General features: G+C 47.7%; 1 protein-coding gene across 1 annotated transcript in view; it reads right to left on the minus strand.

The window, feature by feature from the left end:
- WHRN (whirlin) overlaps positions 1 to 24,538 on the minus strand; it is an 89,686-nt gene that overhangs the window by 30,948 nt on the left and 34,200 nt on the right. Inside the window, exon 3 of the mRNA XM_052645121.1 lies at positions 23,139 to 23,264. Coding sequence (XP_052501081.1) covers positions 23,139 to 23,264 — 126 coding nt within the window. The remainder of the gene's footprint in view (positions 1 to 23,138; positions 23,265 to 24,538) is intronic.

Here is a 24,538-nt window from a genome sequence, read left to right on the forward strand (position 1 = left end):
CACTGGAGAGTTTTATTGCAATTATGAATCTTTAATGGTCTTCCATATCAGGTATGAAACTTTAATGGGCTTGTTTTCTTTTTTTTTTTGGTACAAGTGAGCAATGCAGTTTTAATGAGACACCAGTAGCTTTTTCCAACAGTTCAGAAGTCAGTAAACCTTGCCTGTATTTAATAAAAAAGATCAAGGTAAATGCTCAGAAGGTTCCTGGAGGAACCAAGGTGGGGGTAAGAGCTGGGTTTGGGTGAGCTCAGCACACACCCTCTCGGGTTCAGGGTTAGGGTTGGGGCTCTCACAAGTCAGAACTCCCTCAGAGACGCCACGGATGGAACTGGCAGATGGTGCATCCTCACCTCCTTGTGGTTCCTCCTTCTTACACGGTGCATCCATTGTCAGTCCTTGCTTATTATTTTCAGGACACAAAATGAAATGTAAAACGCGCTGTGCTCAGTCGTGTCCAGCTCTTTGCGACCTCATGGTCTGCAGCCTGCCATGGGATTTTCCAACCCTTGCATATCCTGCATTGGCAGTGGACTCTTTACCACTGCGTCACCTGGGCTTCCCTTTCAGAACAAGAGCAGTCCTCAGGGAAGGGCTGTTCTAACCCCAGGTCATCAATGGAAAAACTGAGGCCCAGAGAGGGGAAAGGACATGCCCAAGATCACACTCTGAGTCCATGTCAGAGCAAGGGCAAAGAAGTCACTCCTGAGTCCTTCTCACAGGAGAGTCTGGCTTCCAGATAAACACATCAGAGCAATGACAAAGGTCAAACTCAGGAGAAAGAACAGCTACCAAAACCCCCTGAGCACCTCGCTTAGGCCAGCTACCTCGTACGATTTGACTCTGCACTTAGAAAGCACCAATCGAGGCATGCACGGGTATAGCCTGTTCTAAACCAGGGCCATGAAACTCAGAGAAATGAAGTCCCTTGCCCAGGGACACCCATCAGGATTTGAGTCCACAGCAGGATTTGAACCCGGTCCAACTGCTAGGCTGAGCCTGAGACTTATATTTGCCTGTGCAACATTTCAACTCAGATGACGCAAAGGCATTGGAAACCAGCACTGCCCAAGCCCTTTCTGCAATAGCAGCTCCACAGTCTTCATCGTGGTTTGAGCCCATGCTGGGCTGTGAGCATTGAGCTCTGAACCAGAGTACTGCATTCCGCTAGCATGGCACGTGCGAGGCACCATTCCAAGGCCTGACAGCATCAGTGACCTTGTGAATAAACAATCAAATCAATGGACAAGCAAATAAACAAACAGGCAAGCTAGTCCCCTTGCCCCTTCCAGCTTCTGCAGACGGGCAGGAGACATTTTCCATTTATGTAAAGGTCTGGTTTGACAAGGCCGGACTGTGTAGAGAGGCTGGGTACCTGCAGCCCAGCTCTGGGCATTGCAGTGGGGAAAGAATGTCCAATTTTTTCAATCACAAGGAAGGCAAAGAATTAAAAACACAAGGCGCAATTTACTTTTGGCTGGAGTTTCACTCTGGGGAATAGTGCACGTCTATCCAGCTCTTCATTTTGGAAGAGTAAAAACTGGGATGATGGGAAGAGGAGAGATGTTAGGAGTTGGAGGCTTCCTGGTAAATCAGGGTAAAGCTGGCCTGGGCTAGCTCGCCCATCTGCTTTGGGCTGCTCCACAGACCTGTAAGAATCAGTGAGTTCTCAAGTTCAAGAACACAGCCTTCACACACAGAGTGGCCAATCAGGAAATGAAATCTCATTTAAAATGGTGACAGAAGAGAGAAAATATTTAGGAAGAAACTTAACAGGAAATGTGCAACACATACGTGAAGAAAACTGTACATTCAAAATGACTCAACAAATAGGAAAAAAAAGATGCCCTGCTGTTGGAAAGGATTCGGCATCATTAAGATGTCAATTCTGTCTCGTTTGAAAATTCACCATTATCCCCTTAAAAACACCAACGGCTTTTGTTAGATAAGCTGACACAAAGGTCCATGTGGAAAACTAAAATCGCACATAGAGGAACCCCCTGTGTATATTGCTAAGTGGAGGAAGCCAATCGGAAAAGACTACATATTATATGATTCCAACTGCATGACATTCGGGAGGAGGTGAAACTATGGAGACAGCAAAAAGATCAGTGGTTGCCAGGGGTTTGGCGAAGGAGGGAGGGATGAGCAGGCAGAATGCAGAGGATGAAACTATCCCATATGATACTGTAATGGTGGGTACATTTCATTATACATTTGTCCAAACTCATAAAATGTACAAAACCAATGGTGAAACCTAATATAAACTATGGATTTTAGTTAATAATTATGTGGCTCATCAATGCAATAAATGCAATTTATGAACACTAATGAAAGATGTTAATAATAACAGGAAATCATGTGTGGAAAGGGTGAAGGGAGAAGGGATATATGAGAACTCTATATTTTCTGCCTGATTTTTTTATTAACCTAAAATCACTCTAAAATGAATCTATTAACTTTTTAATAATAGTTTTTAATTAAAATCAAACTGCAAGAATAGTTATGAAAACCCTGAGATCGAACTGCTGCAGGGAGAAGTCCTAGATACTAAATCCTGTTCTAAAGCCTCTATATGAACGATGGGGGACCGATCCATCAGAAAACAGATGGACATACAGGGGAACAGACTAGAAGTCAGTCCAAGGACACACAGAGAAGTGCAGTATATGATAGAGAAGCCATCACAAATCACTGTGGTAAAGACGTGCTTTGTAATACACAGCGTTTGGATAACTACGTAGCCATTTGGAAAGACATAAGATTGAATCCATATCATACACAGCACACAAGAATAAATCAGATCGACATTCGGCTCAGGGCCAACATGTTGATCAGAGATTTAAAAAGAAAAAATGTATTTACAGGTATTCAAAGAAAAAATGGATAAACTAACTGCTCTATATTAAAAAATATTTTCTAAGGAGAACTCAGATTCAACAGAAGGAAGAACTGGTAACCAAACTAAATGATAATCACAAACTTGGACATAGGGGGAAAAATACTCTGTAAGCAGTGTTGAAAGAAAATGACAATCGAGGAGAAAACATTTGTAATATTTTTCACCGATAAAGGGCTAGCAAGTCCTGATATATAAAGAGTTCTTCAGTTTAGGGGAAAAAATCCCAAATCTTGACAACAGAAGGATAATAAAAGACACGACCACAAAACCATTTTTATGTTACAAAAAGACATAACATGGCCCATAAACTTACTAAAAGATGTTCAGTTTCACTCATAAGAAGAAAATCACAGGTTAAGCTACATCAAGATACACTTTCTCACCTATCAGATTGGAAACAATAAGCAACTGGACAGCGCCTGTCGGTCATGCTTGGACAGGTCTGCTGGGAACTCAGGAGGGAGCAAGGCTTCCGTCCACTTCTACAGTGAACGAGATTTTGCAATATTGAGCAAACTATGTATGTATTTACCTGTTGACACAGAAATCTCACTTCTAGAAATTTACCCTGAAGATACACTTCCCAAAGTGATAAAATACATATGCACAGGCATTCACTGCATTATTGTTTGCAACTGGAAGATGCTGAAAGCAGCCTGAGTGCTCAGAGGACAGCGGGTGCATTAAAGCACAGCACAGCCACAGAAACAGAGTCCTACGCAGCTGTGTAAGAAAATGACGAAGATTTCTGCGCACTGACATGTAGTGATTCCCAGGATACTAAATTTTATAAATTAAGTGAAAAAGAGTATCTATTGCACACTGCCTTCTCTATAAGAAAGGCAAAAGAACGTATACATGTCCTTGCTTATTCTTAAAAAAAGAAACAGAAATAGGTCAGAAACTAGCTCATTTAGTTGTCTTGCAAGGCGTGGTGGGGCGGGGGTGGGCAGAAGGGATATGAGGGAGAGGTAATACTCTGAGTATGCTTTTTTGGTAAAGTTTTGATGTTTTTGTTACTCAAAAAGTAAAATTAAAACAATCAAGATGCCAGTATCTTCAGTCCAAATCCTTCTCATAGAGCCATCTTTCTTGTTCTCTCATGATTCTCTCCCCCACTTTTAGGACCTCTTGTGATTACACTGCCCCGCCCCCCAGAAAATCTAGAAATCTCCCCATGTCAAAGTCAGCTGATTAGCAACCTTAATTCCATCTGTAAGTTTAACTCCCCTTTGTTATGGAACCTAACATATTCACAGGTCCTGGGGATTAGGATGTAGACCTCTCTGGAACTCACTATCCTGCCTACCATATGTTGTTCAGTCGCTCAGTCGTGTCTGACTCTGTGTGACCCCATGGACTGTAGCACGCCAGGCTTCCCTGTCCTTCACCACCTCCCAGAGCTTGCTCAAAGTCATGTCGGTCAAACCATCCAACCATCTCTTCCTCTGTCACCCGCTTCTCCTCCTGCCTTCCATCTTTCTCAGCATCAGGGTCTTTTCTAATGAGTTGGCTCTTTGCATCAAGTACCCAAAGTATTGGAGCTTCAGCTTCAGCATCAGTCCTTCCAATGAATATTCAGAACTGATTTCCTTTAGGATTGGTTGACTTGATCTCCTTGCAGTCCAAGGGACTCTCAAGAGTCTTCTCCGACACCACAGTACAAAAGCATCAATTCTTCGATGCTCAGCCTTCTTTATAGTCCAACTCTCACATCCAAACATGACCACTGGAGAAACTATAGCCTTGACTAGATGGACCTTTGCCTACCACATGGGTGGCCCCAAATCTGGCGGCAATCACAGCTGTCCAGAAAGAACCACAGCACGCCACCTGTAAGCATAACACTCGGGGAGGACAGACCCACAACTGTCACTTGAGTTTTCCCCTTAGTGTGGATCTTCCGGCATTTTCTACAGTGAACATGCTTTACTTTCAAATTCAGGTTTTTAGATGATATCTTAAAATTGCCCATCTCACATGTCTTCCAGTGTGTTAAAGAGACTGGGAAGGAATATGCCAAAATGTTCACAGGTGCTGCCTCTGTGTGGTGAATTCCAAGCAATTTTAATTTCAAGCTCTTTAGGAATTTCCTGTGCCTTCTGGATTGCATGTGAAGACTATACTGTTGAGGCTAAAGAAAAAGTATTCTAAAAAGAAATGTAAAAATTTGCTGGGAGACATGATATAACGCTAACATCTCCCTCGACATTTGGTGGTTTGGGGAAGAACAGGCCTAGGCCCTTGGCAGATCTGCTGTGCCACCCTGGAGAAGAATGTTTTTTATACCAGCCAGTCCAATCCTTGTCTCTTAGTAATTCAGGATAAGTCATTCCTGTCCCCCACTGGGCTCAGCAGCTTGCTGACACCTATGGGCTGAGAGATGATTTAAGCTCTTCTGGAGGGATCCTCAGAGGTTTTTCTCAACTGATGCTCCTTTTAAAACATTATTTCAACTGGAAACAACTAAATGCCTGACTTCAAGGGAATGGTTAGGTGAATTATAATTCAGCCAGAAGACGGAGTATTATCATGCAGTTATTACAAACTGCACTTATGAGAAGTTTTTATTACGTGGAAAAACACAAGTGAAAATGTGGGATGCAAAATAGTATATATTGTATAATGTCAATCGTGTAATAGTGTACAGAGGAGGGGATGAAAGAAGCTACATCAAGGTGCTAACAGATGGAGACGACTCACACGTCTATCAACTCACAAGTGGACAAACAAAATATGGTATAGCCACACAGCAGAATATTGCACTATAAAGAGGAATTTACTGCTACATGTTACAACATTGTGCTGAGTGAAAGGAGCCAGACATCAAGGCCTCATATTCTACGATTCACTGATATGAGGTGTCCCAAACAGGCAAATCTATAGAGACAGAAATGGGGAGTGGCTGTTTAAAGGGTATAGGAATGTGGCCAGTGGGGGGAGTGTGAAGACATGTTTTGAAATTAGATGATGATGGCAGTTGTGCAATCTTATGAATATACTTCACTGATTTATGTACTTTAAAAGGGCAACTTTTATGATACATGAATTATATGTTAAAAAAAAAACAATGTTAACAAAGGTTGTCTTTGGAAGGTAGGATGTCCGAGTCCTTTTGAGTGTATATTATGGATTGAATCTATTACTTTAATAGCTGGAAAAAATGAAAAGAAACAAAGTCCCCCAAACGGTGTGAGTTAACAGCCCTGGTGCACAGTCCCACCCAGGCCGCTGGACTCCCCAGCCCCTGAAAGCTTTGGCCTCCCTCTGTCTGCCTTGACAGCAAACAGCTCCTTGATTCTGGAGTTAATGCAGTCAGTCCAAGGACTGTGTGTCCCTCTAGGTCTGTCAGCCACCAGTGCGGTCTGGGAAAAGCCAGGGCATCCTTCGCCACCCCAGGCCCCCTCGCCCTGCCTCTCCTCTTGATCAGCCCCCAGGTTCTCCTCTGCAGACCTGTGCCCCCAGCCCAAGCCTCTGTGTTCTAGCTTCTGCTCGGCCTGCCCTGAAGTTCTGTTCCTTCACTGCTATGCCTGGTATAACTGCCCACAGCCAACACCCCAGCCAGACTACACAAGGGCCGAAAGCACCTGTCTTTTGGTCCCTGCTTCCTGGTCAGGCACACACACACATGGGTAGCAAATCTCTAGTGAAGGCCCAGCTTAGGGAGCGACTTCCTCTCTGCAGCCACACTGACCCTCCTCCCCTGGGCTGATGGCTCCCTTCAGAGGTCCCAGCCCAGGCAGGGTGGTACAGTGGTTACTGCAAGGATTCTCAACCAGCCCTGTCTGGATTCAAGTCCTGGCTCTACCACTTCCTGGCTGCGTGACCTTGGCCAAGTCATTTAACCTCTCGGAGCCTCAAATCTGGGACCAAGGACAAAAACCCTTATTTCAAAGCTTAAATCCGATCATTGGCATCCGTAGAAGAGAAGAGAGATGGAGACATGTAGGGAAGAAGACCAAGTGAGGACGGAGGGAGACACTGGAGCAATGCTGCCACAAGCCAGGGAATGCTAGGGATGCCAGGAGCTGGCACAGGCAAGGAGAGATTTGCCCCTAGAGCCTTCAGAAGAAGCATGACCCTGTCGACACCTTGATTTGAGTTGTTTTAAGCCACTAAATGATCAGGGCTTCCCTCATAGTTCAGTTGGTAAAGAATCTGCCTGCAATGCAGGAGACCCCGATTCGGTTCCTGGGTCAGGAAGATCTGCTGGAGAAGGGATACGCTACCCACTCCAGTATTGTTGGTCTTCCCTGTGGCTCAGCTGGAAAAGAATCTGCCTGCAATGCGGGGGAGCTGGGTTCAAATCCTGGGTTGGGAAGATTCCCCTGGAGAAGGAAAAAGCTACCCACTCCAGTATTCTGGCCTGGAGAATTCCAAGGACTGAATAGTCCATGGGGACACAAAGAGTCGGACACGACTGAGCAACTTTCAGTTATCACTGATGAAGCCACTAAAGTTGACAATCATTCGCTATCACAGCCCTAGGAAATGAAAACAGGAAGTAAGCTATTCACCCTCCCTTGAACCTGCCTTCTGTTGTTGTTCAATCGCTAAGTCGTGTCTGGCTCTTTGGGACCCCCAGGGACTGCAGCATGCCACGCTTCCCTGTCCATCACTATCTCCTAGAGTTTGCTCAAACTCATGTCCATTGAGTCAGTAATGCCACCCAACCATCTCATCCTCTGTTGTCCCCCTTTCCTCCTGAGACTGGGTCATAAAAAGAATATAGCTCTACCTGCCTCTCTCTGGGACCCATGACTTCAGAAGCCCCTTCTAAGCCGCCATGCTTAGAAGAAGCCTGAGCTAGCTCTGTGAGAAGATGGCCCCAGCCAGCAGCCAATGTCAGCCTCCAGACACGAGACAAAACGAGCCTCCCAGTGGCTCCAGCTGCAGCCTGAAGGGTCATGGAGCCGAGACAAGCCGCCCTGCTTTGCCTGGTCCACTTCTTGACTTAGTGGACCCACAGCAAGGCAGAGTAGAATCCGGGGCTATTACATACATCTCGGTTCAGGAGTTGTTATGCAGCCATAATAATGGTATTAATAGCACTTGCGGAATCGTTATCTGCACTTGACAAGGTCCCTGACCATTCGTATGCACCGTCAAGTGCCGGAAGCACTGCCCAGCCATGTTTACTGACCTCTCTCAAAGTGTGTGTCCTATCCTACAGCAGGGAAATGCTGCTGAAATGCTCATTGATCACTGTTTCCCCTGCAAAAAGGGAGAATAGGCTGACCTTCGATCCAGCAACCCATGCACATCCGGGATTGTCGTTTAGCTGCTAAGTCGTGATGTCTGACTCTTTGTGACCCCATGGACTGTAGCCTGCCAGGCTCCTCTGTCCATGGGATTTCCCAGGCAAGAATAGTGGAGTGGGTTGCCGTTTCCTTCTCCAGGGGATCTGCCCAACCCAGGGAGCAAACCTGCATCTCCTGCATTGGCAGCAGATTCTTTACCACTGAGTCACCAGGGAGGCCCACACATCCTCAATATGCATCCTCGCTTGGCATGGCCACAGGTGGAGCCAGAGGGCAACTGCTGACCCCCTGTGCTGGTTAGTGACCACCCAGCGTCTCAGGCTCTTCCCTTGGCCACTTGGGATGAAGGATGAGAAGGAAAGCCAGCCCTTGCTGACCGTCTCCCTCCTGTGGACAGCGTGGTTCACAGGGCTGTGGGAGCCTGAATGAATGCTATCACCTTTTCCTGTGACCAGGGTAAATGACAGCTGGGCTCCTGCTCCAAGTGGCCTCCCTGTAGAAACTGTTACTCTTTTTGGCAGTAGCCTGCCTGGCAGCAATTACCACCCTGGCAGGGGCCCCTTTTAAAAGTCAGGCAGTAGGACTAAGCAACTTGAACACTTGCAATGTACTGAACCTCCACTCAGAGGCCAGTTCACAAGCTCGGCTAAGAGAACAACCACGGAAGGCCTGAGAATGTGGTCCAGCCGGCAGGGGTTGGGGCAAGTAGGGGTGGGCTGGGGGGACGCTTAAACCGGGCCCAGCCTGTGCTGGGATTCTCAGGAAAGAAACCATCTTCTGGCTTCTTGGAAAGGTGTTCATCATCAGGACAGGTTCCAGCTACTGGAGAGTTTCAGATGCTGTCAGGGACCAGTCTCGTCCACCAGCACACACACTGGTGTGGATACTGACGATCACTCACACAACCAGAGCCATCATTTGGGGAGGGCTTTTCCTGTGCCGGGCACTGGACTTTCTAGCACTAGCTCATTGTGTCCTGACAATATAGGACCCAGGGCACAGGTGGTGGCGGTACAGGTATCATTATTTTTAAAAAATGATTTTTAGAGAACCTGGAATCTATGGAAAGCACAACTTCTCTCCCACAGTCCTTGGAAGGGAAGCAAGATGCCAGTTCAGAAGTTCATGGCTCATGGACTCCTGGGCAGGGAGAGAGGTGGCCACTCCACCCCAGGGAGGGGCAGCCCCCAGGGACACAGAAGGCCCTGCTCCAGCGAGGGGCTCTGGGAAGGAGCCACAGCCAGTCTTCTAAGGTGGAGCTCGGCAGTGACGTGAGAGTGTGATCCCACCCTTCGCTGAAAGAGCGGGGGACTGTCCAGACCCCCAGCAACCAGGGGCTGCTCTGCCATGATTCCTCGCAAGCAGGCTCCGTGCCGGGCCAGGGCTGGCAGGTCAGCGAGGAACTGAAGGAACTGCCTGAGCTTATGCCATCCTGGAAGGGCAACACCCAATTGCCCCTTCACCCGGGAGACAGGCCCCACAGTGGAAACGCCATGGATGGGCATTAGAGCTGAGAGCCAGGCTCGTGACCTTGGCTGTCCCCTTCTGGACATACGACCTTGGGCAAATCACTCCCACTTTCTGATTCTCATTTTCTCATCCATATACAGAATCAAAGTTATTTATATTAAACAGTCTTATACTGAAACCAGACAGAATTTTCTTAAAAGCCAGCACATTGTGAATACCTTTATCTGTATGAAGTGTCTCTATAGAGATTCTCTGGCTACATCCTCACAAGTTCCTAAAGGTACTATTTTCCCAGTTTTACAGATGGGGAAACTGAGTCCGTGCAGATACAGCTGGTTATTTTGATTCCAAAATGTATGCGTTTAACCACCACGTGACACAGCCTGCTATGGCTCACAGGGCCTGGCACAGTGGGTATGAGAAGCGGCAGCCATCGTTATGAGCTTTCTCCAGATAATACTTTCTTGCCGGAGGACAGCTTTAGTCATAAATTCTTATTTAGATCATCTTAAAAGTTGAGCTGGGCCAGTGCTCTCACGTGGAGGTGGCACATGCCCAATCATCCGGGCCCCAGACCCCCCTTCCGCCCACAGCAGATGCTACTGCGAGAGCCTTAGCTAAGTCCTCTCTCTGGCACAGCCCAGTTGCTCACACAAGCACAAGCGCTTTTGCAACCACACTAAATTGGTGGTGCTGGCATACACAATGGAGATTATCTGCTGCCCTTGGGAGTGGAAAAAGCACTGAATGCAGAAGCACAGAAATATGGACAAAGCCTTTCTCAACATACAATTTTAAAAACCACGTTACCAATCGGAGACATTCACCCAGTTGGCAGCTGAGGTGAACACGTGACCTTGGAGAGCCCTGCATTTGAACCGCCAACTCTCTGCCAGCTAAGAACACACTTTGGGGCAAGCTGTTTAAACTCACTGAGCCTTAGTCTCTTCATCCATAAAATGGGGATGATGACAATCAATACCTCTGCGTGGGGCTGAGATGAGGACAGAACGAGATGATTCTCGCCGCCCCCCTCCCCACTCTCCCTCCGCCCCGGCTCCCAGACAGGACTGGGCTGGGAGTGGTCAGTGACTACTAGGGCTTTTGTGCTGTGGCAATTATGCAGATTTCAGGAATATCACTGGCAGTGTGTGGACATGACCACTCACAGCACATATACAACTTGGTTTATATATGTGGGGCTTCCCTGGAGGCTCAGTTGGTCAAGAATCCACCTGCAAGGCAGGAGACCTAGGTTCAATCCCTGGGTTGGGAAGGGAGGGCATGGAAACCCACTCAAGTATTCTTGCCTGGAAAACCCAATGGACAGAGGAGCCTGGCGGACAGCAGTCCATGGGGTCGCAAAGAGTCAGATACAACTGAGCAACTAAACACACTAATGACTCACCTCCAGGGGGCAGTAAGCTCAGGATGCCCAGTTGTGAGAAACGTTTTGCAAGGGGATGAACTTCTAAGCCTCGTAAGAGCCACTGGAGCTGGCCAGAGGAGGAGTTGTGAGGGGAGGAAGCGATGAGAACTGGATTTCTGTGACTAAGCTCCAGAGCCACCTGAGTCTTCAACCCCAGCTCCTCCACCTACCTAGCTGTGTGACCTCGGGCATATTGCTTAATCTCTTTGGGTCTTGGGTGCCCATCTCTAAAATGAGGATGATTCTGCTCCCTCCTCACAGGGTGCTGGGAGAATGAAATGACTCAAAGCAGGAGCAGCCTTCACTGAGCACCCTGGTTGACACAGAGGGAGCACTCCCCAAATGCTCATGATTCCTATGAGTATTACTGTCAATCAGAAATAGGAGACGACTCCTCTGCCCTAACTTATTTCCTTCTATGGTTATTTTCCCCTATCATTATCATTACTACCCTCACACTGCCATAGCTTCTGCTATTTCCACCACACTTCTACTTTAACATATTCTGAAATGCCAGGAGAATCCTCCAGGCTCCAAATTCAAAAGCAGAGTGTGCAGAAACCCCCAGCAGGTGTCACAACTGTGCTGACGGTAGAGAACCCGAACAGAAGCAGGGAAGACTGACGGCCTGGCTGCCAAGGATCGTCAGGCTGCTTGTTTCTTTCCATCACAGAAGCTCAGGGGTTTAGAATCTTGTGGCTAACGGGGGAGGCCTTAGAGCCAATCCCCACCCAGTTTCACCACTTCCTTGCTGTATGATCTTGAGCAAGTGATGACCTCTCTCAGCCTCAGTTTGCTCATCTTCAATTAATGGTACAGCATCTATGTCAAGAATTGTTTAGGGATTCATTAAGGTGGAACCAAAAAAGCTCTTAGCAGGGTGCCAGCCTGGAATGATCACTCAGTGGACGCACGCTGTCACCATTTCTGTCACCGATGCTCAGCCAGCTCATCACCTGGGGCACCAGGAGTCTTCACTGCCCTTTGTAGCCCACTCCCACCCTCCCCATTCAACACGAGTTCCATGCAGAGCACACAGGGGACACAGATCCAGGCTCTGCATCGCACACACCTCGTTCTGGCCCCCAGATCACCAGTATGTGATGCCCTCCTGAATGCCCACGGCGCTCTAACCACAGGAAAGACTCCGAGGGCCCTGGGGTGCCTGAGGAGGGACACGGCTGCCCACCCTCCCTGCCACTCAGCCGGCAAGTCTCTCTCCAAACTCCGGTCAAGGTGAGAAAATGGACACGCTCAGGAGGCATTCTGTCATTTCTCCTTTGTTTTGTCTCTCTCTAGCCGCATCAGGAGAACACTATAGGTACTAAATCGCAGTAGTGAAAAATGATCAGGAGATGGCCAAGACACATTTTTTTTTTGCTACATTTTGTGCTTCGACTTTTGAGGAAGGCTTTCTATGACACTCTGAAGTGGCAACAACTTAGTCCAAATCTTATTAATCAGAGATGAAAGGTTTTGAACTGAGAAAGGAAGCACTTTTCTAAAAAGTTGGTGGTTGGATCATAAAAGGAACAAAATGACCAAGGGCCCCCAAGTCACTGTGTGCACAACAGGTCAGGGAGAAAGGGGTCTGGAAGGACATGCCAGCTGCTGACAGTTGTCACATCCTGGGCTGGCAGGGGCAGGGGAGGAAGGAGGGTCACTGCAAACCCGAGTCTGCCTGCGTATCATCGGACTCCTTCACAACCAGCAAGTGTTACATTTACAATTAGAAACAAGTTAAGATTTTTTTCTCAATACTTATTACACTTGGCTAACTTGATATCTGCCAGGAATCTCCACTGTGAATGTAACAATTTTCCCCTTTATTATTACAAAATACATTGATAGAGGTACTTTGAAATCATGCAAAACATCCTGTTTCTGCTATTTAGCATCCTTTGGTGCACCTTGCCTACAGCACTGTAATAGAATGCTCTAACTGTGATTTTCTCTTCCTTTATTCCTGCTATGCTTTTTCATGGCAATGTGTCTTTAAGCAGGAGTTGTCACTTCTCCCCCCTTGTTTGATTTATCCTGTTCTTTACGTAATTACGTTAGTATGGATCCCTGGATATTTACTTCGCCTTTGGCTATGGGTGCTTTCAGGCTGACTCTGTACACATATGGTAGGCTGATTGACTGATTGATTGGGTAGTACATCTTTATTTTCTGGTCCTAAAAGATACCCCAGGGTGCTCTGCCCTAGACCTGGAATCAATGATTCCTACAAAGAGCCCTGGTTTGTTTCATTTGGAGAATAGTATTTAGAAACTAAGATCTCAGTACTAGCTGTACCCATTTTTATTGGGTACATCCCCCATCAATGGATCGAGTAAGGAATTATATGTACATGTATTAACTCATGCATACATACACAGCTGTATTGGTTTCTGCATCTATTTATCTGTGTATATACATATACAGATTTTTTTCTTTTTTGTGAATGAGTCCGAATTGACATCTCCGATAAGTCCAGCACCACGGGGTTTATTCTATTTGCAACCCTTTCCTTCCTTGTGACTTTCTTTAAAAGTAATAACCTGGCTCTCATTATCTAAAATGTACTAATTTTTAAAAACCTGTACAAATGAAGTAGTTTCAGAATTCCTAATCCATTCCCCTTCGAGGCAAAGAAATTTGCCAACTGGAATACAGTGTCTGAGGGCAGTTCTTCTTGTCTTTGCCTTATAGTATCAGTTGAAATGATGTTTCTCAAAATCACTTCGGTCAGCTTCCTCCTTCTCCACCCCCTTTCAGGGTGGCTACAGGAATCGTTTGTAATACAGTTAGATTTGTTTGTCTTCATTTGTCTCAGTCTGCACTCCATCTATCCTCCAATAACCAGGTTGAGTTTTTAAAAATTTTATATACAGCAACATCACTCTGTGTACAGTTCTATGGGTTTTGACAAGTGCACAGATTCATGTGTCCATCACTACATGCAACCAGTTTTCCATACAAAACCATTTCCCAGGTCTTCTGCCCATTTTGGAAGTTCTTTATACATTCTCAATGCAAGTCCTTTGTCAGGAATGTAATTAGAAAATACTGACTTCTCCAAGTCTGTGGTGTGTCTTTTCATTCTCTTAAGAATGTGTCTTTTGCAGAGCAATGTTTTTAACTTTCATAAAGCCCATTTTGTCAATTTTTTTCTTTTATGGCCCATGCTTTTGGTGTCTCATCTAAAAACTCTTTGCCTAATGCGAGGCCCCACAGATTTTCTCCTGTGTATTCCTGTAGCAGCAGTGCAGGGTTTATTTTACCTTTAGGGCCATGATGTATTTTGAGTTCATTTTCATAGAAGATGTGAGGTTGAGGCTCATTTGTTGGCGTGTAAATGCTCACCTGTTCCAGCACCATGTTGAAAGAACCTTCCTTCCTTTCTCCACTGAATCCCCTTTCCACTTTTGCCAGTCATCGGTTCAGTATGCAGAGGGGGGTTTATTTCTGAACGCTCTGCTCCGGTCCACCAGTCTACACGGACGTCCTTTCACGAGCACCGCACCTTCTTGCTTATTGTAGTTTCACAGTATGTCTTGACATCGGGTACGAAGTCCTCTAACTGCTCTTCAGCTTCAGGATTATTTTAGCTCCTCTAGTTTCTTTGCCTTTCCAGTACAAAATTTACAGTCAGTGTGTAAATATCTATAAACATTCCTGCTGGGATTGGAATTGGGGTTGCTTTGAGTCAAGATCAAACTAGGGAGACCTGGCATCGTAATAATACTGAGTCTTTGTATCCATGAACAAAGTATATACCCATTTATTTAGGTCTTTTTTTGGAGTTTTCAGCATACAAATAACTGTACATATTTTATTATTTATTTGTACCCAAAACTGTGTTTTTTTAAATTGATGCTAAATTTCAGTTGTTCATTGTTAGCATATTGAAATGCAGATGACTTGTGGAAACAGTGTCAGACTTTATTTTGGGGGGCTCCAAAATCACTGCAGATGGTGATTGCAGCCATGAAATTAAAAGACGCTTACTCCTTGGAAGGAAAGTTATGACCAACCTAGACAGCATATCGAAAAGCAGAGACATTACTTTGCCAACAAAGGTCCATCTAGTCAAGGCTATGGTTTTTCCAGTGGTCATGTATGGATTTGAGAGTTGGACTGTGAAGAAAGCTGAGCGCTGAAGAATTGATGCTTCTGATTTGTGGTGTTGGAGAAGACTCTTGAGAGTCCCTTGGACTGCAAAGAGGAGGTCCAACCAGTCCATCCTAAAGGAGATCAATCCTGGGTGTTCATTGGAAGGATGTTGAAGCTGAAACTCCAATACTTTGGCCATCTCATGCTAAGAGTTGACTCATTGGAAAAGACTCTGATGTTGGGAGGGATTGGGGGCAGGAGGAGAAGGGGACGACAGAGGATGAGATGGCTGGATGGCATCACTGACTTGATGAACATGAGTTTGAGTGAACTCTGGAGTTGGTGATGGACAGGGAGGCCTGGCGTGCTGCGATTCATGGGGTTGCAAAGAGTCAGACACGACTCAGCAACTGAACTGAACTGAACTGTGTATGCTAACTTTGTGTCCCTCCATCATGCTAAACTCATTATTTCTCGGAGTTTTTTTGTAGATTCTTTGGAATTTTCTATGCAGATGAGCAGTCTCTGTAAATAGAGTTTTATTTCTTCTTTTCAGATTTGTATGCCTTTTCTTTCTTTCTATAGACTTATTGCACTGACTACAGCTTCTAGTAGGATACTGAATAAGAGTGGTGAGGGAAGATATTTTTGCCTTATTTCAATCTTAGAAGAAACTGTATAGTTTTCACCATTAAATATGTTATCTATTGCTTTGTGAAGATGCTCTTCAATAGGTTAAGGAAGTCCCTTTTGACTCCTAATTTAATTAGAGTTTTAAAAAATCATAAATGGATATTGTGCTGTGCTTAGTCACTCAGTTGCGTCCGACTCTTTGTGATCTCATGGACCGTAGCCCGCCAGGCTCCTCTGTCCATGGGGATTCTCCAGGCAAGAATACTGGAGTGGGTTGCCATGCCCTCCTCCAGGGGCATGGTGGACACTGAATATTGTTAAATGCCTTTTCTGATTATATGGTTTTTCTCAGTAACATTAATTTTCAAATGTCGAACTAGCCTTGCGTTCCTCGGATAAAACTCATTTGGCCATGGTATATACATTTTTAATAGATTGTTGGGGTTGTTAAATTTCGCTGGGGCTTTTCACATCTAAGTTCATGAAGAATAGTGATCTGTAGTTTTCTTTTCCTGAAATGTGTTTGTTCTTGCTGTTATACTGGTTTCATAAAATGAGTTGGGAAGTATTCCCTCACTTTTTATGTTCAGAGAGAGATTGCGTAATAGTTCTTCCTTAACTATTTGCAAGAGATCATTAGTGAAAGCATCTGGGCTTGAGTTTTCCTTTTTCAGATGGTTTTTAACTACAAATTCAGTTTCTTTGACACACATATAAAATTTTCAGGTTATCTATTTTTCTTTCTTGAGTGTTAGCAATTTATATCTTTCAAGAGATTGGTTCATTCATCTAAGTTGTAAAATTTACAGGCAGAGAGTTGCTTGTAACACACCCTTATTATCTAAGGTTTTTTCTTATTGTTAGAAATATTAAGAGGTAATTTTTGTCATCTTCATTAGGACTGCTATAAAATCAGTCATAATCACAAGTAAAAATACTTTTTAAATATCTTTACTAAACAAGTATTATGTAGCAGCCACACCCTTTTTCCCCACTGAGAATACACAGAATGCATCCTTGGACAGTATGCCAGGCTCATTCTCTCCCAGCAGGACTATTTCAGGGACTCACGGAGACAGAGTCAGCAGGCAAAGTCACGCTGCATGATGATGAAGAGGCTCTGTTCAGGGCCCTGTGCTGGGGACTCAGACACCTGAATCCCCTTCTCTATGATCCTCAGCCAGTCCTTCCCCTCCCTCTGGTCTTCAGTCTCCCCAGGTGGGAAATGGGAAGCTTGGAGGCTGAGATCTATGCATATAGGTGGGTTCCTGCCACCACCTACCCTCCATCAGGGAAGAGCTGAAGGTGGTCCTGAATGTCCATCAGTACCTTTGATGAGCAAACCTCACTATGGGCCATGGCGCTATTCAGCTTTTTCATCATGAAGGCACGTGTCTCTAAAGAAAAGGGTCTGACTGCTCAGGTCCATCCCAGGTGGTTATAAAAACTACTAACGCCTCTTTGCAGGAGTCATTCCTCAATAGAAGTCCAGCGCTGTGCTGTGTTCAGACCAGGATGCACCATGAAGCAGTGGTCAAGACTGGAGCTTTGGAGTCAAAAAGACCTGGCTTGGGGCCTGCCTCAGCTGTAGCCACTCTCCCCTTCATTCAAGACATCCACCGTGTGCCAGGCACTGTCTGGACAATGTGTAAGAACATGCAGTCTCTGCTCCACGCTGCTGGGATCTCAGAGGAGAGACAGTCATTACTCTCTATGTGCTCAGCCGTTCAGTCATGTCTGACTCTGTGTGACCCCATGGACTGTAGCCTGCCAGCCTCCTCTGTCTATGGAATTTTCCAAGCAAGAACACTGGAATGGGTTGCCATTTCCTCCTCCAGGGGATCTTCCAGACCCAGGGATCGAACCCGGGTCTCCTGCGTCTCCTGCATTGGCAGGTGAGTTCTTAATCCATGAGCCACCTGGGAAGCTTATAAATAAGCCCAAATTATGATAGGATTCTAAGTTCCTATCTCACAGGGCTGCAGTGAGGGCCAGAGCTGACACGTGGAGATCACCAGCTCCTGGGTGAGTGCTCCATGAAGGATGCCATCCCAGGCTCAGGCCAGAGAGGACCAGTCAGCAGAACAGACCCTGGTAAAAGCCAGTCCACAGAGAGGTCAGCCCAACCCAGCTGACACACAGCACACGCGACAGAGCTGCAAATAGTGGTCCGTCCCCATTGTCACCGAGACACCCAATCAGCAGCAGGTGCCCCCTGGCCAGCCCCAAGGCCACAAGCAGCACAGTGGTGACCCCAAGAGTGCAGCATTCATGGGAACAGAGTTTCTGCCCCCACAAAACCCCAGCCAGGATGGAAGCCTGGCTCCCGTTGGCAGAAACCAGATGGGTCTTCCACCCTGGGATGACCTCAAGGGTGAAGGCCATGGAGCCTGGCAGGATAAGGGACAAGCACCCAGGGCTTCAGAAGCTCAGTGATTCATAAGAAGACTAAATGGCCTTTGTTTCCTCTTTCTGCATTCTTTTGATAGTTGACCAATACAGGGTCCTGTGGAGGTGGTGGAACAAAGCACATGGCTTCTAGAGGGCCTGAAGGGCTAGGGCTGGACCCCTGTGTGAGCCCAGGCAAGGTACTACGCCTCTCTGAGCCTCAGTGACACATCTATGAAGTGTCCACTTATTAAATGCCATCTATTAATGCCCAACAAAGGGCTACTGGGAGGATTAAATAAGCATGTATCTAAAGTGTTTAGCACAATGCCTGGTTCATAATAACTGGTTAATAAATGGCTCTATTATTATTAAATGCCAGTCAACTCTGGCTGTCCTTAAAGGAACAAACAAGGTTTTATGGTCCCTTCTCTGGTGGGGTTTGCTGGGGGCAGGTATAAAGGCACAAGAGAGGCCTAAGGTAAATGCCGAGGCAGGAGTCACCCCTGCCAGGAGGGTGGGACAGTTCCAAGTCCCAGGCGGCCACTCCCTGGGTGAAGGCTGGCAAGTGCAGGGCCTCCTCCTCTGAGCTCTCCTCCCAGCAGTGTTCGCCGGACTCACAGGGCCCCTCAGGCGTGAAGAGAGTGGCTGGAAGCCAGGCACTATCGCCCCAGGTGAGCTATTGCCCCAGGAAAGCTCTGCACAGTGGCAAGGAGCCCTATTTACAAATAAAGTTTGTTCTTGGCTCCACCACCCACACAGCCAAACCCCTTTATTCCATTTCAATATGCTTAATTACATGGAAAGTGCACTGGCAATAAAACAGAATTAATCAGTCCTGGATGTTCGAGTGAGTGTAGGCAGGTGTTAGCATATGTGAGGGCCCTGGGAGGGGAAAGTCCAATAATGCCAGGGAATATACTGATAAAATGTTTTACTACAGTGGGGATGGAAGGACCTTCACTGAAGGGAGGCATTTTAGGAGCAAATAAAGCTTCTGATTGCCTGCAACTGAGAAGCAGACTAAAGTAACTGAAAAACTTCTACGGGATATTTTTCTTCTGCCTTGTTTCAAAACGGAAATCATTTTCTTGTTGCTGCTTCCATGATTATAAAAGTAGCATTTGCTCCATTCCGACACTGTATAAGGATGTAAAGAATAAAATGAAAATCATCCATAATCTTATCACCTCAGGATAACCACTATTGACATCTTGGTGTGTGCTGCTGTAGATGGTTCTCTGGGTATGTTTTTGCATACGTATACAATATGCATGAGATCCTATAGACACGTGGTTTGGCAGCCTGTTTTCCATCGAATAACACACCGCGGACATCCTTCCATAGTAATAACTGAAGATCTCGAGCATCATCTTTTCATGGCTGCAGAGTCTTGTGTGCATTATATGACCTGTGTGATCTGGCTATTTGCCTCCTCAGCATGGTCTGGCACCTTCTCCCCGCCTGGCTTTCTGCATTCAGACAACACCAGTCTTCCTTTGCATCCTAGAATACTTCTTTCCGCTTCAGGGACTCAGCGTTAGGTGTCCTTTCTGCCCCAAATTCTCCTTTCTCCTTCATATAATTCGTCTTTTTCCTTTAAAATTTCCACTGAAATGTTTCTTTCTCCAGGAAGTCTTCCTGGATATCTACCCCCAGACACTCAGAGTTCCATGTGCTTTGCCATCTTGGTATTTATCACGTCTTGGTATTTACTGCAATTAAATACATAGTCGTGAAACTTATTCCCCCTCCCCCTTGTCTTCCCACTAGAAAATAAGCTCTTGGAGGGCAGGGGCTGTGTCTATCTTTCTCAGTTCAGAAGCCACAGGGCAAGTACAGTGTCTGGCATGCAGGAATCCTCAGTATATATGCGCTGATCACGTGGAAGGAAGCGAAGGAGGGGCAGCCAGGAATCCCCACTTCCTGCATTAATGCCTACTTCTTCCTGCCTGCCAAAGGATCTGCCAGCAGGTCACCTACTTTGGCATCTCTCTGTGGGTACCGGAGCCTGCAGGTGAAGGAGAATAGACCATGGTCCTGTGCCTGGGCACCCGCTGGTGCTCTCCGGCCAGAGATAGTCCCAGAGATCTGCCTGCCCAACTGTTCAACTGCTCACGGCCCAGGCTGGGAAACCAAGGCCCAGAGATGGTGACTGCAACCACGAAACTAAAAGATGCTTGCTCCTTGGAAGAAAAGCTATGACAAACCTAGACGGCATATTCAGAAGCAAAGACATCACTTTGTTGACAAAGGTCTGTTTAATCAAAGCTATGATAGTCATGTAAAGGATGTGAGAAGTGGACCATAAAGAAGGCTGAGTGCTGAAGAATTGATGCTTTCGAACAGTGGTGCTAGAGAAGACTCTTGAGAGTCCCTAGGACTGCAAGGAGATCAAACCAGTCAATTCTAAAGGAAATCAGTCCTGAATATTCATTGGAAGGACTGATGCTGAAGCTGAAGCTCCAATACCTTGGCCACCTGATGTGAAGAGCTGACTCATTGGAAAAGACCCTGATGCTGGGAAAGACTGAGGGCAGGAGGAGAAGGAGGTGACAGAGGATGAGATGGTTGGTGGGCATTACTGACTCAATGGGCATGAGCTTGAGCAAGCTCCGGGAGATAGTGAAGGACAGGGAAGCCTGGCGTGCTGCAGTCCACGGGGTCACAAAGAGTCAGACACGACTTAGCTAGCTACTGAACAACAGCAACAAATAACTGCTTTGTTACTGTTGTGTTAGTTTTGTTGTACAACAACATGAATCCACTATATGTATACATATATCCCTCCCTCTGAACCTCCTTCCCGCGCACCTGCTTCCCACCCCTCTAGGTCATCACAAAGCACCAAGCTGTTTCCTGTGCTATGCAGCAGCCTCCCACTAGCTATCTGTTTTACACATCGGTTCAGTTTAGTCTTCTCCAACACCACAGTTCAAAAGCATCAATTCTTCTGTGCTCAGCTTTCTTTATGGCCCAACTCTCACATCCATACATGACTACTCGAAAAACCATAGCTTTGACGAGATGGACCTTTGTCGGCAAAGTAATATCTCTGCTTTTTAGGTATGGTAGCATATATATGGGAGAAGGCAATGGTACCTCACTCCAGTACTCTTGCCTGGAAAATCCCACAGACGGAGAGGCCCGGTAGGCTGCAGTTCATGGGAGTTGCTAAAAGTCGGACATGACTGAGCGGCTTCGCTTTCACTTTTCACTTTCCTGCATTGGAGAAGGAAATGGCAACCCACTCCAGTGTTCTTGCCTGGAAAATCCCAGGGACGGGGGAGCCTGGTGGACTGCCGTCTATGGGGTCGCACAGAGTCAGACACAACTGAAGGGACTTAGCAGCAGTAGCAGCAGCATATATATGTCAATGCTACTCTAAATCCATCCATGGGGCTACACCTTTATAACCTAATCACCTTCCAAAGACCTCACTTTCTACTATCATCACTTTGGGAGCTAGAATTTCAAGGTATGATTTTGGGAGGAACACATTCAGTCTGTAACACAGACACACAATAATTTTAACCTTTATCATTAATGCCATCGAGTGTATTCCTCATTTTTTTCTGAGAAAGAGATGCTGTATATTATCATTATCTGGGAAGGGGAAGGGAAACTGAGGTGGAGGGATTCTCCAAGGTCACAGGCTACGACAACAAAAGCAGCAACGCTGGGGCCTGGACTCCAGACGCAGAGCTGGTCTCATCGTGTTGTTTCCTAAGAGAATCCCCCTGACCGACGTCATGGTGGAGGGAGTGGGGGCAGTCTCCTGACCCCCACTCTGACCCGCCGTGACCCTTCTTCTTATTCACATGGAGAACCAGCTTCCCCGGGTCAGTGGAGCACTCAGGCCCTTTGTTACGAAGACACAATCTCATCTCCTGCCTTCTTCCCCAGCCTCACATGTGATTAGTTGCCCATCGGGTCACACATGGTCAAACCACATGGCTCCTTCAGTCAGAAAGCCCCACAGTGCAGCCCCTTCACACACAGCATCTCGTCCACCGGACTTGGCCCAAATGCCACCCGTACTCAGGGTCACTGCCGCCACAGCACCCCTGGCCACAGGATTTAGCCACAAAGCATGCTGCTGTTTATCTAAGGGATCTGTGTCTGGGGTCCAGTGTAACACAGTCTCCACCTCACCAACCCCCCACCCCCCCACCCCTCCTCACTCCCATCCCCGCCACCCCCCCACCCCCCAAAGCCCTGGGGCAGTTCCTGGCTCTCCCCAGCGGGGCATACAGTGTAGCGGTTAAGCCCCAGGGCTTTGGAGCTAAGGCTGCTGGGCTCAAACCCTGCTCTGCACGCCATCAGCTGCATGACCTTGGACAAGTCTGTTTAACCTCTACAGCCTCAGTTTCCCCAACTGGACAACGTGGATAAGAACATCCCACCCCACAGGGCAGGATATGGTTCAGGGAGATGATATGTGTGACATCAAGGACAAATGCTGGGCACGCAGCCGGCCCTCTTCAAGATGAGAGCTAACTGTTGGTTGCCCTGGATTGAATGCCAGCCCTGAAGCTGCCCGATGCAACCCCATCCCAGCCCACAGCTGCCTCTCCTCTTCCCTCTTCAGGTGCCACAATAAACCCTGAAGTCAGGGCCATCACCGGTGTTTACAAAACAGCAGTCTCGAAGAGCCCAGGCTGGCCCGCTGCCCTCAGCGTGTGGGAGGGTGCCCTGTGGGAGGATCACTAGGAGAACTTGGGGCCTGGGAGCAGGAGGGTGAGGTGTCCTGAGCTGTGAGCTGTGAAGGAGAGTCGTGGAGCCAGGGGAGGGCTCCAGGCTGGGACAGGTCCTTGAGGCGGGGTGCTGACCGCTCTGCCGGACGTCACATTGCAATCAGCGGCCCAGAGTTCCACACATAGGAACCTTCCCTCCCTCTCTCCCAGGACTGCAGCATGGCGCTCCACCCCTCTCCCTGGAGTCAGGGGTCTCTCACCTTGAGCCCGCTGCTCTCTGCTTCAGAGCCCGGGTCCACGCCGGTGACGTAAATGCCCAGGCCGTACTCCGCTCCCCCGCGGATGGTGAGGCCCAGGGACCGGCCGTCCCCCAGCACCAGGTTCACCTGCGGGGGGAGAGGAGACAGCGTCGGAGGGCCTGGAGGGCACCGGGAACTTCGGGCGCGGGGGCGGCGGCCTGAAGAGCCCCCTCCCGTACTCTGAAGGGCACACCTACTTGGGCTTGCAAGGTGTCCTGGAATGTTCTGGTTTCTGCCCCATCTCTGCCCCCGACTCACTGAGCGATGTGGGGAAGTCTCTCTCCCTTCCTGGGTCACAGGCAAAGTGAAGTAAAGGGAAGGCCCTGAGGAAATGACCTCTAGGGACCCCCCAGTATTGACACCCCAGGTTTTCATGTTTCCCTCACACCAGGGGGGCCACGGACTCTCTCAGACCCTACTGGCCGCCCTTGAGTTCACACCCTTCAGTCAAGCAGTGCCTGTCAGGCCCAAGGCCTCCACCCAGCTCCCCCACCTCCTGTCCTCTGATCTGAAGATCCAGGCTGAGTCCAGGATCTGGGGCCCACCACCTGGCAGGCCACCCCCAGGGTGCCCCGCCTGCCAGGGGCCCGATCTCCTGCCTCCCTGGGGGTATGCTGCTCTGCCACCCATCCTCCAGGCCACGGCAGTGTCGCTTCAGCAGCCCTTCATTTCGCAAACATGGGGAGTGCCCACCGAATGCAGACCCAGTGCCAGGCCAGGGATGTGGAGATGACCCAGACACAGGTCTGCCCCAAGGGCGCCGAGTCCTGAGGGGCAGAGAGACCAGATCAGAGCCGGATGGGGCGACCTGGGGGCCATGTGGGTGCAGAGAAGGAGCAATGGCCCTGCCTGGAGATGGATGGCAGGGGAGCTTCCTGGAGAAGTGACATCCTTCACGAAGAACCGGAGAAGCGAGGCATGGTGGCTGCAGCAGGAAGCGCTGGGGGAGGCGGGGGAGGCTGAGGGGGTTTGGCAAGAGGCTGGCGCAGAAGCCTCAGGATCCAAGAGGGAGACTGGTGTGCTTGGCCACTTACAAAAAGAAGTGGCCAAACAGTTGAAAGTGCTAGTTGCTCAGTCCTGTCTGACTCTTTAGAACGCCATGGACTGTACCCTGCCCGGCTCCGCTGTCCATGGGATGCTCCAGGCAGGAATACTGGAGGGGGTTGCTATTCCCTTCTCTAGGGGATCTTCCTGACCCAGGGATCGAACCCAGGTCTCCCGCATTGCAGGCAGATTCTTTACTGTCTGAGCCACCGGAGAAGCAGAACAGCTGAAAACCTACCCCCCAAAAGGACAGAAAACACCCCAAAATAAGTTAAGACCCAGTGGCATGTAAGGGACCCAAAGAGAGTACAGTGTGA

Source organism: Budorcas taxicolor, chromosome 8 (assembly GCF_023091745.1).
Source record: "Budorcas taxicolor isolate Tak-1 chromosome 8, Takin1.1, whole genome shotgun sequence".
NCBI lineage: Eukaryota > Metazoa > Chordata > Mammalia > Artiodactyla > Bovidae > Budorcas > Budorcas taxicolor.